The 13978-nt window shown below is 43.5% G+C and overlaps 1 protein-coding gene across 2 annotated transcripts in view; it reads right to left on the bottom strand.

Moving 5' to 3' along the window:
• Nucleotides 1–1636: 1636 nt before the first annotated feature.
• ENTPD1 (ectonucleoside triphosphate diphosphohydrolase 1) overlaps nt 1637–13978 on the bottom strand; it is a 346298-nt gene continuing 333956 nt past the window's right edge. Inside the window, exons 7-10 of one of the 2 annotated variants that reach the window (XM_086922582.1) lie at nt 13700–13953; nt 10695–10814; nt 4722–4859; nt 1637–3867 (exon numbers count right to left, since the gene is read on the bottom strand). In XM_086922582.1, the coding sequence (XP_086778708.1) occupies nt 3661–3867; nt 4722–4859; nt 10695–10814; nt 13700–13953 (719 nt within the window). In that variant the 3' untranslated portion in view covers nt 1637–3660. Of the gene's footprint in view, nt 3868–4721; nt 4860–10694; nt 10815–13699; nt 13958–13978 lie in introns of both variants that reach the window. The other variant, XM_086922583.1, reaches the window with a different exon arrangement.

Genomic DNA, 13978 nt, shown 5'->3' with positions numbered 1-13978 from the left:
ATGAAAGTGGGCACGTCGATTAAAGGTGCACAGCCTCTAAAGTAAAACAATAATTAAACCAACAATGCAAATACCAACCGAAACATGAAGCACAGCATCCATGAAGTGTGTGCTTTTCTGATGCCCAAGCTGAGGCAACCAAGAAACAAAATAGCGCACAATGGAACTTAGATAACTTGTGACTCGGCTCCGCCATAATTTCAATTTACGACTGTCAATCCGGTCAGCATTCCTTGGTGTGTGTATGTAGGGTGGGGGTAGGCAGCGCTGAGATCTTGGAAGTTGGAAGTTCTCGGGTATTAAATAGACAAGTACGCAAATCTTTCATCAAGCCTGCGAAAATGCAAGGAGAAGCAGGCAAACTGAACCAGGGGAGCTGGAGAGCGGGGAGGAGAACGAACAAGCCAGCAAACAGCAGAGGAAGTGTGGCCACTGGGAAGCCAGTCTATGCTGTGTGAATAGCTGTTCATAGTTCATGCGTAGAAAATGAAACAATCGGTCACACGAGTGAAAAGAGAAACAAGCTCTCGGCATTGCTGTGGGGGAGGGTGGTTGGGCGGGGAGCAGCAGCCTTTGATGTGGTGTGCGAGGCGGATGGGGTGGGAGGCGGGGGAGCAGGGGAGCAGGCGCGTGGGAGGGAACCAGCATGGGGTGTGAGTGAGGCCAAGCATGCGCCTGGCGAAGCGTCACGGTTCAGTAGACAACATGCATTGGGAGGAATCCGGCTTGGAATCCTCTTGGTCAAAGAGTTTGTTTTGACTACAATAGTTCAGAGCTATAAATAGCTCGACCTAAAAAAGCATTATATTCAAGAATTTGCATGTTTAAATACTGCACTGAATCGTATGTACCTTAACGACGCAGTCGTTGGATTCCTATGTTTTTCTGCGCATTTCCCAACCCGTCTAGTGCCTCAACACATAGCTCTTAACTTTAATTTTCAGTCCAGTTATTCTGCATGGTGGCCCAAGACCAGTCTGAATGTTTTTAAGTTTGAAAAAAATCAGAGGAAAGAAGTCAATAACATCTAAATAGTGTGGTTTTAAACACAGCATCGTTCCTGTTGTGAAGAACAAGGAGTTGGCATCCGGATTGGATGTCAATATTGAAATCATGCATCCAGCAAAAATGCCCAGCCAGCAGAAGATAACTGCCTCTGGGAAACCATGGTCACTCTATTAAAACTTTAAAGCAAGACCTGACCCTGAAGTACTCTATGTACTTTTGCCTCTATTCCAACCTGCCCTAGAAGGTGTGCTTCCATCCTGCGATTTCAAATATTGACTTCCAACATTTCAGGCTTTGGAAGATCTTTACAAAACAGGACATTTTCACTACCAGAACAATGTCGCAATACGTGACGGTTTACCCTTAGAAAAGTTTAAAACTTTTAAATAAAATTAATGCTTGCTGCTGCAATCGTATCCAAAGACCAATGTAACCCCTACAAAACGTGGTCTACGCAGAAAATGTGTGACATGTAAAAGATTAGCAACTCAATGTGACTGAGCAATACTGCACTACGAAGGCCAGGCTCCAAAAATGATTTCTATGACACAGGCATAAATATATCGCCTACTTTCTGGAACACTAGACCAATTGTAACATTTGACAAAGCAGATTTTAAAACAGCACATGTATGAAGCATGTTTAATTTACAGAGCACAGAAAGATTCACATATAATGGCTGACACACTCATTTCTTCCTATGGGAAGATCTTCACATACTTGGGGGTTGCCATTTTTTTTTAATTGAAATGTATTCTTGCTAGCTTTGAATGTGTTACAATAATAGCGAAAAGTCTCAGCAAACTCTTTACAATTTTCAGTGCAATGATGGAAGTTATTTGTCTTCCATGCTACGGCGTCATAAATATATCAATGCTTTTTCTCCCTACATTGGGATAGTGTAAATTTTTTGGGATACGTAATTGCCCTTTTTGGACCCATTTATTTTTATGAATATCAAACTGTATACATGCCGGCAGCTCAGGTAAACCATGAAGCCGCCATCAGATTTTCCATGGTCCCATCGGTGTCCAGGAAATGTAGACAACATTCAATTTCAATCTCGGATACAAATTTATTTCCAAAAATACGAATTTTCAACAAAACAGGAATGAATGGCTCCTACTAAATGGATTCACTGAAAACGTTATGGTAATTTAAGCGACAGTGTCTGGTCAATTCAAGTTCAAGCAGGGGGAAGACTGTTGGGTCATTAACAGAAAAAATGCAATAAAAGCCTTTCTGGAACAGACTTAACATAGCTTAAACCCGCAGAAAAAGTGTCTGGGTTCTAAAATAAACTGCATTAAACATTAAAATACTTCTTAAAAAAAAAAACCTGCAAGTTTTTCACTGTTAGTCACACAACTTTTTAAAACAGGCCCCTGGGCAGGTCTCATCTGCATGACATGGCATTGCAATTGATAAAAATATAAACAGATGTAAATTGTGATTTTGTATAGTCCATATTTGTAAGTTACAGTGCTATAATGTGAGGAGGTGTTACCATAATTTAACTCAATAGCACTTTTGTTCTTGAATTTGGAATTATACAATGCTTAGGGCATCATTACAAAAAAAATGCAGCACCTGGTAAAATAAATTTGACGGGGTACTGAAATTGACAGGTGTGGTATTGCAAGGTGGAACGAAGAATAGCATTAAAGATCGGGGTTTCTTCACTAATTCCCTCACATGTTTACTAATTTGAGGCTTTTTACTTGGATATACCAAGAGTCTTCACTGGGAAAATGGATTTGCAGATAATCTCAGAGGTGAAGTTTCCCACAAAAGTCGTAACTATGACTCTAAATACCAAATTAGAATTTTGGTGAATGTATATTGAAGGCATAAGTCAACTCTGCAAGGATTCAAGCAGGTTATTTGCAGGTCGGGTACAGACTTCAGGAGGGAGTGCGTAGCTGCCAGAGTAGTTTATGTTGCTCCAGCTCAGGAGTAACCAAGCAGAAAAGAAATATAATTTAGAAAAGATCCATGCGGCCACGCTTCTGTGCCACATCAAGCAGAAAAGGTGCTGCCAGCTCCCTGCTTTAGATACTTACCCACCATACTGTTCAAATGCATTAATTTTTCCCCCAAATGACCTTTTACACTGCAGCTATCTTTTTGGGGGGCTGGAAGCGAGCAGGGTCATTTCCTTCAACATGTGCTGAGGTGTCTCAGAAATGACAGCGGCAGATATGGCTTTTCCATATGAAGTCAACAAAAACAAAGTGATAATGCAGAATTGAGGAAGCGCTGATAACTTAAAAACACATTGCATGATGTGACCTGAGATCAGATTTGGAGCGCACTGTCAACAAGTCAAGCTGGTTCTTCACTGGTCACTGCTACCAATTCACAGCCTTTACTTGTAACAGAGGTTCAGAGAAAGAAAAAGAACTGCTAATGTGACCCATTGAGGAAGAGAAGACTGCTCCAAATTCTTGAACAAATTAAGTCGGTTCTTTCATCTCGTGAAAGTGCAGGTGGAATTGTCAAAGTTTAATGCCCTCATACAAAGCAAGTCTTTGAGGCAAAAGGCAAGAGCTGGCAGAGCATCCACTGAGCTCATCGTAACAATGTACAATATGGTCCATAGGCAGAGCATAATGACGTCCCTTCAGTCTCCAAAATAATTTTGGGATCGTGCTATATAATTCCTTTCTCTAGACACTTTGCTTTGCAGCAGCTTAGCCAGAGAACAAGAAGGGCAACCAGCAGCACAAGGGAGGAGACCACCATCAACCCCACATAGCCCTCATGGGAGAGAGGACGTGAAGGGGGAAGCTCTGCTGGAATCATGTTGGTGAGGTTCAGCATAAATCCAAGAGTCCAACCAGCATCACTGTCGCTAATCTGTGAAGAGACAGTAGAACAGTTTTTACTCAAAGAGTAAGACGTATGCAATTTTGTTACTGAGAAACACATCCTTTGACAACATACCTACAAGCCACTAGATTGTCAGTAAACAGAACACACAAATAAGGTTGGCTTGTTATGCCTCATACTACAATTAGCCATTATCGCCCTCTCCTCCGGGTACCCACCGTAGTGAACACCTGACTGCCCCACAAGCTTGTGCCCAGCAAGGTGAGGTGGCAGAATATCATTGTCAAAATATTGTCTGATATCAATGTTGTATCCACAATTACGGTCCTATGGAGTTAATATAACATGTACACCCAATAACAGCTGTTTCTGCTTACGACCATATGGGCAATAAGGCTGTTAAAACCCATCCACATATTCTCACCGAGGAGAGAATTAGGAACAAGCGAATGGTCCTGGTCAGTTTTACGTCCCAGCTTCCCGCTCTTATGGTGTTTGTGTAGGCCAATGTTAGTTGTTGACGGCATTCTAAGCATTCAGTATCTGCGTTAATCTCAGCATTCCCTAGAGGGTGCTAATATGAAATTCATTGCCCCCCACGATCACACACGGTCAAGTTGAACATTGCATTTGCCTGGTGTAGTTCAAATGAATACAAAAGGATCATTGCCGAGTTCAAGAAGATGACAACATGAAGCCCAGTGTTTCTCAACATATGGCTAATGATGACCTGACATCTGTCACTTAGGCACAAAGCAATGGAGGGTTCTGTCAAAGAAGATAGAAGAACTGCCTTCAGTGTCCGAAATCCAGGCACGTCTTAAATTTCTCTCATTATGTTTCACAGAAAAATGGTGCATGCATAACCAGAACACGTTTACCTTGCCCACAAATCTTATGCTGTCCCAGCTGGATGAGTTGAACCCGTAGCCCATTTCTAGAAGGGAGATGATATAGGTTCCTGAGAAGCAGTACTCGCTGAGGTACTTCTCTTTCGTCTTTGGGAACTCCAACTTTACCTTAGAAAGAAAACATACATACATCATCCTTGAGAACTGTCCGATGAGGCCACGGCCAGTGTGAAAATAGAACATAGTGTGGAGCAGATGAGAAAATACCAAGGTTGTCAATCTGATGTTATTCTGATCTGTATTTTGGTATATCAGCTATTAATAAGTATACTAGCAAACTCTTAAATCAATTTGAGAATCAGAAGCATCAATAAAATATGGAAAGTGGTCATCTTTTCTGGTAGACTTCTCCTTATTCTACTAGGGCCACGTGACGTCACATATTAACCCCTTCGATGCTGATGACGAGCTCAGCTCGTCATCAGCCACGTCATGTAACGCAGTATTTTTAAAAATGCCGCACAGCGCAAAAATCACCGCAGCAGCGATGCGGTTAACATCAATGGCCTAGTTCATCAATCCTTACTGCTGCCTCTAAATACTCCATCAACAGTAAAATGTGGCTCATCAGCAGCTGGATACAAGGTATAGGTGTGTCGGATCACAAGCCGATGTTGACAGCAGAGAGCTGCAGCGGTGTAGCTAGGGGGGGGGGGGGGGGGGGCGGTCCACCTGGCGGCACCATTCTAGAGGCGACCGCGCGACACTGGAGGCCCGTTTTGCGGCTGCGGCAGCCTTTATAATTTATTTGGAAGCGGGCAGTGGCCGGCCGATTTCACAGTGTGTCCCCCAAATCAAAAATAAATGATTAATGCGGCCGCAACACCGGGCTTCCAGTGCCGCGCCTGCGCCCCGTGGCCCGCCGCCCAGTCCCAGTGACAGAAGTGGTGGCAGTCAGTGTGGCAGACAATGCAGTGCAAAATAGTGCAGCGCGCACAACCTAAGTCCCGCCGCCGCGCTAGTAACACACTGGTCCTGCCTCGCTCCGACCGTTGTTGGCACCCCCCCCCCCCCTCGCTCAGAGAAGTGACGCCCTCCAGGCCAGGGCCGTCAATCAGTTGTAGCGTGCCGTGCACGGTCTGCACGAGTGCTACCAATGACGGCCCTGTATGGAGATTTGGGCCAGCCCTCGCCGAGTCACGAGCAGAAGAACGTAGCAGTGATGACGCGTTATGCGCTCACTGCTATGCTCTCGTCGTGGTCGTGTGACTCGTGTGTTGGTTTAATTAATTCTGGCCTGGGGGCGCCGTTGGGCACTGGGCAGTGCTTTATTAGGCAGAGAGTGGCATTGGCAGCTAGAGACAGACGACTGAAGAGGTGAGTGAGAGTCAGACATCTAGAGATCATTTACGTTCATCAGCAATGGCATTGGTTGCATTTCAAGCTTGGATCGGATGCATTGCTTGCTCTTGAGCGACTTTACAGGTGCAAATGTTAAATATTCCCGCATGACATGACTGTACGGCCCCACCAGTCCCTCTCGCTCGAGAAGCTTCTACACAGTGCTTAACATGTAAAAAACGAAGTACCAGGGCCCTAGTCAGGTGGCCTTAGCAGCCAGCCTTGTCCATCACCCTTGCCAGCGCTGCTAATGACTGTACCAGCACTACCACTATCCATCTTACTCCTAAAAGTCTGTAGCAAAGACTATTCCAGGCCACTAAAAGCTACAGGAATGCCTCAGGCAGCAGGTATTTGTCATTTGTAATTAATATTACATTATTAAATAACTGTTGTTGTGCTCATTTCAAAAGTAACAAACAGCACCCCCATGTGTCTGACTGCCATAAGAGCCGGTGTTGACTTTTAAGTGCAGGTGCTGAGCACCGGAAACCTCTAGCACAAATTATGCACCGCTTCTACACCTCTGGGAGCAACGTCTGTGGTACATCTTTTAAGCTGCAGGACTTTGCACTGTACCGGGTGCACGTTTATGTTGTTGTTATCCATCTGTACTGTGGGCCTATTTGAGTGCTGGTATTTCATGTAGATGGGCAATCTAAGGTAGGCACGACACAAGACTGGCACGAGACTGAGTATGGAGAATTTGGCCAGCCCTCGCCTAGTCACGGGCAGAGGAATGCAGCAGTGATGACGCGTTACGCGCTCACTGCTACGCTCTCGTCGTGGTCGTGTGACTCGTGTCGGAGACTACTTTAAATAATTCTGGCCTGGGGGCGCCGGCGGGCACTGGGCAGGGCTTTATTCAGGCGAAGCAGAGAGTGGCATTGGCAGCTAGAGACAGACTAGACTAATTGAAGAGGTGAGTGAGAGTCTAGAGATCATTTTCATACATCAGCATTGGTTGCATTGATTTCAAGCTTGGATGCATTTCTCTTGAGCGACCTTGGGCTGTACGTTTATGTTGGTGTGATCCATCTGTGGGCCTATTTGAGTGCTGGTATTTCATGTTGATGGGCAAGCTAAGGTAGGCACGAGACTGGCACGAGACTTTGGGTAGTGCTGGGATATTGATAGTGATAATAAATAAAATATGCTTCCATGTGTGAAGTCTTCCTTGACCTTGCTCGAACACTTTCAGAACCCAAATCAGCATATCCCTCACTTTTGGGACGCATTGTAACACTATTTTGACTGCTATTTCCAATATTCGGCACACCTTTCGTATTGCTCTTTCACTCGTGTGCTGAGTTTCCCAGAATACCCACACCCTTTCCCCCACTTTCTTTCACCATTGTGTGCTGCTGTTCCCTTCTTCTTCCCTTATCCACCGACCCAGCTTTCTTTTTATCCACCACCCACTCCACCTTGCTTCCCTCATCTGCTTCCAACAGCTCCTTTTTGTTCACATATCTTGCGAGCCATTACATATTTATTTTTTAGCGGGCCGGCTGGCCTTATTTTCTGCTGGGCTGCCCTGCTGGCAGAAATTAACTTTCAGCAATTGCAAATTACTTTTTTATTTACTGCTTCAAGAGGCATCTGTCGTCTTTGATCGGTAAATAAAAGCTTTGATGAAATGAGACTTACATCATTAAGCGGGCGTACAAATGTGTGGTGATGCACGCAAGTGTATACGTCATCACGCAAGTGCAAACGCCATCACACATGTGCATGCTTATTTGACAATATGCCAGTAGCGTCATGATGCATAGTTAATCATTCACGCCTCGTGTCAGTGTCTTTAATGTTACTGGTTTTGCTTTTTGCTGATGCTGTACAATATTGCCCAAAAATCTTGCCGTAACCAAAAGATCACAAAGGTGAGACATATCTACTTTGCTAATTATTGGTTTAACTGCTCACAAAGCAAAATAAAAGGAGGAGGGTCGAAAATAAAATGCATTCTTATAAAATGAAGGACTGCAAGACTGTTCTACAAAATTGAGATTGAACACGTTCACGTTTTCTGACGATAATGTTTAGTGAAATAATGGAAAGAGTGGAAGGTAGCACCATCACAAATTGACTTCATCTCCTAAAAGTGCCAACGTTATTTTCCACACCTGAAGCATAAGGGAGGGGCACTTCTCGTCTAACTCAAGACAGTGACTTACCAGCAGAACATCCAATGGAAATCAGTTAGCCCATTCTTGAGATTTGAATGAATAAAAATTAAATTATCTTACTTCCGAAACCTATGAATAATCTAATTTAAAGCGATCTAATCTCTTCTGTCTACAAGAAAGGAAGAGGAAGCTGTCAATTAATTGACGAGAGACCTGAAACTCCAAAATCACCTTTGGTAGAAAAGGTTTCATCTGTAGAATCATCTTTCCCTAAAGAAACGTAGTCAAGGGACACAAAGAACCTGAAGTTCACTTGCGCGTATTGCAGAAGTGATGGCTACCAACGAAAAAACTTCAAGATAGAAACTTCAACGGACTCGGGTGCATGGGCTGAAAATGATGATCCATCCAAACTCAAATCAAAACGAAATGAAGATATGCAGGACCACAAAATGGTCTGTACGGGAGGGTGGGTATTCTGTATGCCATTAAAGGCCTCGCCCCAAAAGATATTCTAAAGAGAGGGCAGTGCTTGGAAGAACATAGTTTGCCCACAATAATGGCCATATAGCACTTCTCTGTGCTAACATGAAGGCATTTAATCACTAAAGAAATGTTGAATTCCAAAATCTGAACTGCCTGAGCCTGTAAAGACTCAATAGAACATGCAGAATAGACAAAAACAACCTACTTGCTTGCATGAAGCGTTCTAGTCAAAGATGTACAAGCTAATATAAGGGCATGTAAACCCTCCTGATGGAGATAAGACGAGAGCTAGCCTCTCAAACTCCAGGCATTAACAATGAGGAAACTGGTTTGGGATGCTGTAACTGCCCCTGTTTTGAGTCACAAGGTTTCCCAAAGGAAAAAGGCTACAATGGTGCACAGCTAAGAACCAGAAGGTCTGGATAATATTGGTGAAACCCCAACCTGAAGTAATTACAGTTACATGAGCTTTCGGAGCTAAAATCTTACTCTTCTTCTTATGGTGAGAGTTACCCAAACATGACTGAGTGCGACGAGGATCTTGGGCTCCGCGACATATCCCGGGACCTTCCTCTCGACCAGGATGGAGACCATCGCAGGTCTAGCGGCAAGAAGATTGAGGGAGCTCTCCCTTAAGCCTTGGAGTGCATGGCGTGGCAGTTGACACAGATTTTTGCGTTGTGATCGCGCTTGAGATATCAGAGGCAAACAAGCTGTAGGTATGTCACCGGCATCTGCCAATGACAGGTGCCGCAGGGTTTGAAGCCAGCTTTCCTAGATGACATCCTGCCACGCCAGGATAAGATCTCAAAAAAGACTTTGACAAAAAGTCGAAGAAGGTCAGTCAAAAAATACCCGGGGGTTGCCCTCTCTGGATCTGCTCTGACTGGCACAGAAAGGAAAGAACTGACTTCAGCACGCAGGGGTAGGACCTATATAAGCACCTCCCATGCCACTTCTGACGCAGATGACACCGATCAAGCCATGCAGAACCAAACAACGCAACCTAGCAGCACACGTGGCACGGTTCATGAAAAAACTGTCTGGATATAATTCAAAGGTATGGAACCTGAAGCTAAACGTCTCCGTCAGATGTTATATTTCTTGTCCCTTTTAACTTTTTAACTGGGCAGTCTGTGCAAAACTTGAAATAGCAACATAAAAGTAAACATTTAAATGTAAATATCTGCAGACATGTCTGTGGATTTGTCAAAATGAGCCAAAGCTAATAGCAAATGAATATTTTTGTCTGCCTTTAACCTTTTCCATCTCTGTTGATGGAGCAGCACAACACTGAAACGACTAAAAGTAAGATGAGCATTGCTAACATCTGCCAGATGTCATGAATGTTCATCAAATGGCACTAAGGTGATAAGCAAAGCAAAAAAATATTTTGCAACGGTTATGCTATACATAAAATGAACCATTCCAAGCTCACCCAACACCTTTTTTCATTTGCATATATCTCCAAAACTACTCAACAGATTTTCAGCAAACAACAAACAGTACGCTTTCTGAGTGAAGTTCTACTTTCATGTCGCGTTTAATGTAAATCCATTCACTAGGGTTTGCTGAGCAAAATTTCCAAATAGAACTGAAATGGAAAAGTCTTCTAGAGCCCTCCACCCTTTAACTTTCCCCATACTGGATAGATCTGAAAGAAACTTGGCATTATGAAAAACATAGCCAGATGCACAAGCAAGTGCACAATTTTGCACATATTTATCATATGGCTCCAAAGTTAATAGCAACCAAAACAAATGCCCTTTCGATGGAAAATGAATCAGAATCATAACTACGAAGTCGCTATTGCTGACCCTTCAGCATTATATTTCTTTGCCGTTTTGATTATTTCTGAAACCCATGAAAAGCACATGCTGATTTGCACAGACCTTTTTCATTAAAATGTGGAGAACATCTCCTCCCCAAGTATTCATCTGGTATTCACAAATGAGTTATTAAACAGTTTTAAGATGGTTTTAAATACCTCTTGCCATGGTCTGGAGCAGAATGTTCTCACTGCCTCCTTTGCATCTTCAAGGGATTTTGGGTTCTGTATGTCTGCCAGTTTCAAAAAGTCCATAACAAAGAAGAAAGCTGAAAAGGCCTGAAAGAGAAAAGTAATTCCACACACTGACTTTGAGGCATGCTGCATTTTGGAAGAACAACAGGCCCTTACTAATATACCAGTGCATTATAACATTAAAACAGAACCAACATATAGGTTTGTCAGGAACAATATTCATTTGGGGGTCAAGTTAGCAAAGTAGATACAATGTCATGCAATCATCAGAAACCAACCACTCGACTCTTTGGAAGTTGTGTGATCTACAGATCCTGCAGTTTATTATTTTTTTTTTATATAGAAATATTCATTGTTAGACGGGTCATCCTTAGGGTGGTCTTTCCCTAGACTTTTTGCATTAAACCTCCTGTTTTTGTTGATTCTTTTTCCTTGCCTTAGGACTCTGAGAACTTTACCACTGCTAACCAGTGCTAAAGTGCAAGTGCTTCTCCCCTAAACATGATGACATTGCTGATTGTCATATTCGTTCTAATCATAAGTCCCTTGTAAAGTGGTATACCATATACCCAGGGCCTGTACTTCAAATGCTATTAGTGGGCTGTAGCACTGATTGTGCCACCCACAGAAGTAGCCTTTCAAACCTGTCCCAGGCCTGCCATTGCAGTACCTGTGTGTGCAGTTCACTGCTAATTCAAATTGGCATTTAAAACTACTTGCCAAGCCTTGAAACTCCCCTTTTATTACATATAAGTCACCCCTAAGGTAGGCCCCAAGTAACCTTAAGGGCAGGGTGCTATTTAAGTAAAATGTTGGACATGAACCTTTATGTTTTGCATGTCCTGGTAGTGACAAACCGCCTCTTTCATTTTCACCACAGTGACGCCTACTCCTCTCATAGGCCAGCTTTGGAAATTCCATAATACACTTTTACACTGTAATTCTTGATCGGAGAGGAGTAGCTTTTTTATGTTTGATATATTTGGAATGGTAATGATAAATCCTCCTTACTGGTGAAGTTGGATTTACCCTTACTGTTTTAGAAATCCCACTTTTAGAAAGTGGACATTTCTCTGCACTTACTGCCCTGTGTGCCAGACAACCGGTCTCCAATACACACCTGGGTTGGGTGACTGCTACACTTAGTGCATTCCCTCTAGACAGCCACAACACAGAAAGCATAAGTGTATCTGAGTACCCATCTACATACATCTGCATTCTGATGGCCTTGCCTGGGCAGTATGGAAGGGAGGGGTTAACACTTCACTTGAATAGGCAGTGTCCTGACACCACACAAAGGACTGATTACCCTTGCCATGCCCCCCACAGACAGCCTAGCAGACAGGATTGAGTTGAAAATTATACCTGTGCACTTCGGAGAACTACTTTGAAGTCACCCCCCACATCACAGGGACTTTTGGGTATAGGAACGGAGTCTCTGATCCCCTAAAATCGGACACTATTGGATTTGTAACTGAAGCTATGTCAGAAGAACTGATGTGCTGCTCAAACAACTCAACCAAACTGCTGATCTCGAAGGCCTGCTTTGCTTTTCTGTTTCTTTCCCTGCTGCTCTCTGACTGTGCTGAAGGAGAGGTGGACTCTGCCTTCATTCCAAGGGCTTGTTGTCTTGCCTCTTGTTGCTTGAGACTCTGGAATATCAAAGTCTCTACCCCTGCACCTGTATCTGGCTCACTGGAAGTGGGCCAGATATTTGCAACATGGATTTAGAAGCATTCTTCTGTGTGTGTGTGTAACAGACCGGACGCATCAACACGGTTACGGAAGTAAAATCGTCTCAAGGCATCGGAACCAGCGCTTAGCTTCCAGAGAGCGACCCATCGGACAGCGTATCGCCGCCGCTGCAGCTTGGTGAGATAGAAGCATTCCCTCAACTGTGTGGCAGAATCCGGTGCATCACTCGACGCCTCTTGATTCCGGCACCCATCTTCAGAACTGACGTATCGCCTTCACTGCATTGAGAAGATCAACGTATGTTGTGGTTGCAACCAGGAAAGGCATTATCTTCACTGGAGCCTGTGCGGGTCCTGTAGCTGGCCAGCACTCTATCGTGGTCAGCCCGAACTTTGACACTGCCCTGGTCCAGCGCAAACTAAAGTAAACTTTTTAGTGGTACTTGCTTATAAGTGCTTTACTGCATTATTCCTTCAGAATTCAACATCTCAACTTCTATACATTGGAGTTTTGTTGTTCTGGGTGTTTTTTGTTCAGAATATAATAATCTATTTTTGTAAACTTGTGTGGAGTCTTTTTGTGGTGTATTCATTGTGTTACTGTGTGGGTTGCACAAATACTTTACACATTGTCTCTTTAGATAAGCCTGACTATTCTGTGCCAAGTTACCAGAGGGTAATCACAGGTTCTGGATGGCTTGTACACTCGCACACTCAGCGAACTAAAGAAGACCTGTTAGGTCTCCAGTACGTCCACCTACTTCTGTTACTTACTAGCTAGTATTACATTTCAATGCGGCATCAGACAGCAGAGTACTACAATAACTTTGCAGATATCGCTAATTGCAACTTTTTGCTTGCTGACAAAAGAATGCAGGAGCCGCCATGTCCGTCCTCCAGATTCTGCACCTTAAAATAGCCTGGACTCTTCTACTTGAACAGCTTCTCTCTATGACCCCCCCCCTCCCACACCCATACAGAGTACATATTCACAACCCAAAAATAATTTCAGCAAAACATGTCTTCCTAAACAATATTGCCCCTCCCCCTTTTCAGTACAAGGATGAGTCTTCAACAAAACACTTCACTTCCCTGCTTATGTTAACAGGTACATGTTATCACATATGTTGATGATATGACAACTCTGTCCAATAGCCTCTGACCTCTGTCAGATGTTAACTTGCAGGAAATAATTTACATAATACCTAGGGAACAAAATTAACCTTCTCAGTTATTTAAATGGTTAAGCGCGCTCTAACAAACAAATGGCCTCACCCCAAAATCTCCCTGAAGCTGTGGCTGGAAGACACCATTGAAGGAGCATCTTGAGTACGCGCACTGTGATCTGTTGAAGATTTCCAGAACATTCTGCAGACACTGATCATGTTTTCCTGTTCCCGTGATCTGGACATTCGTGCCATTTAAGGATTTCCTATACGCAGCTGTACAATGATTTTTGTAAAGGCCAGTCACATTGACATTCCTCGTATATCCTACGTTGAAGCAGGGGTCCTGGATAATAGTATCTGCTGGCTGAAAGTAAAATGACAACAT

This window comes from Lissotriton vulgaris, chromosome 5, assembly GCF_964263255.1.
Source record: "Lissotriton vulgaris chromosome 5, aLisVul1.2, whole genome shotgun sequence".
In the NCBI taxonomy this organism is placed as follows: domain Eukaryota; kingdom Metazoa; phylum Chordata; class Amphibia; order Caudata; family Salamandridae; genus Lissotriton; species Lissotriton vulgaris.
Note: the sequence above shows the minus strand (reverse complement) of the source record. Positions and strands in the feature narration are given on the sequence as shown.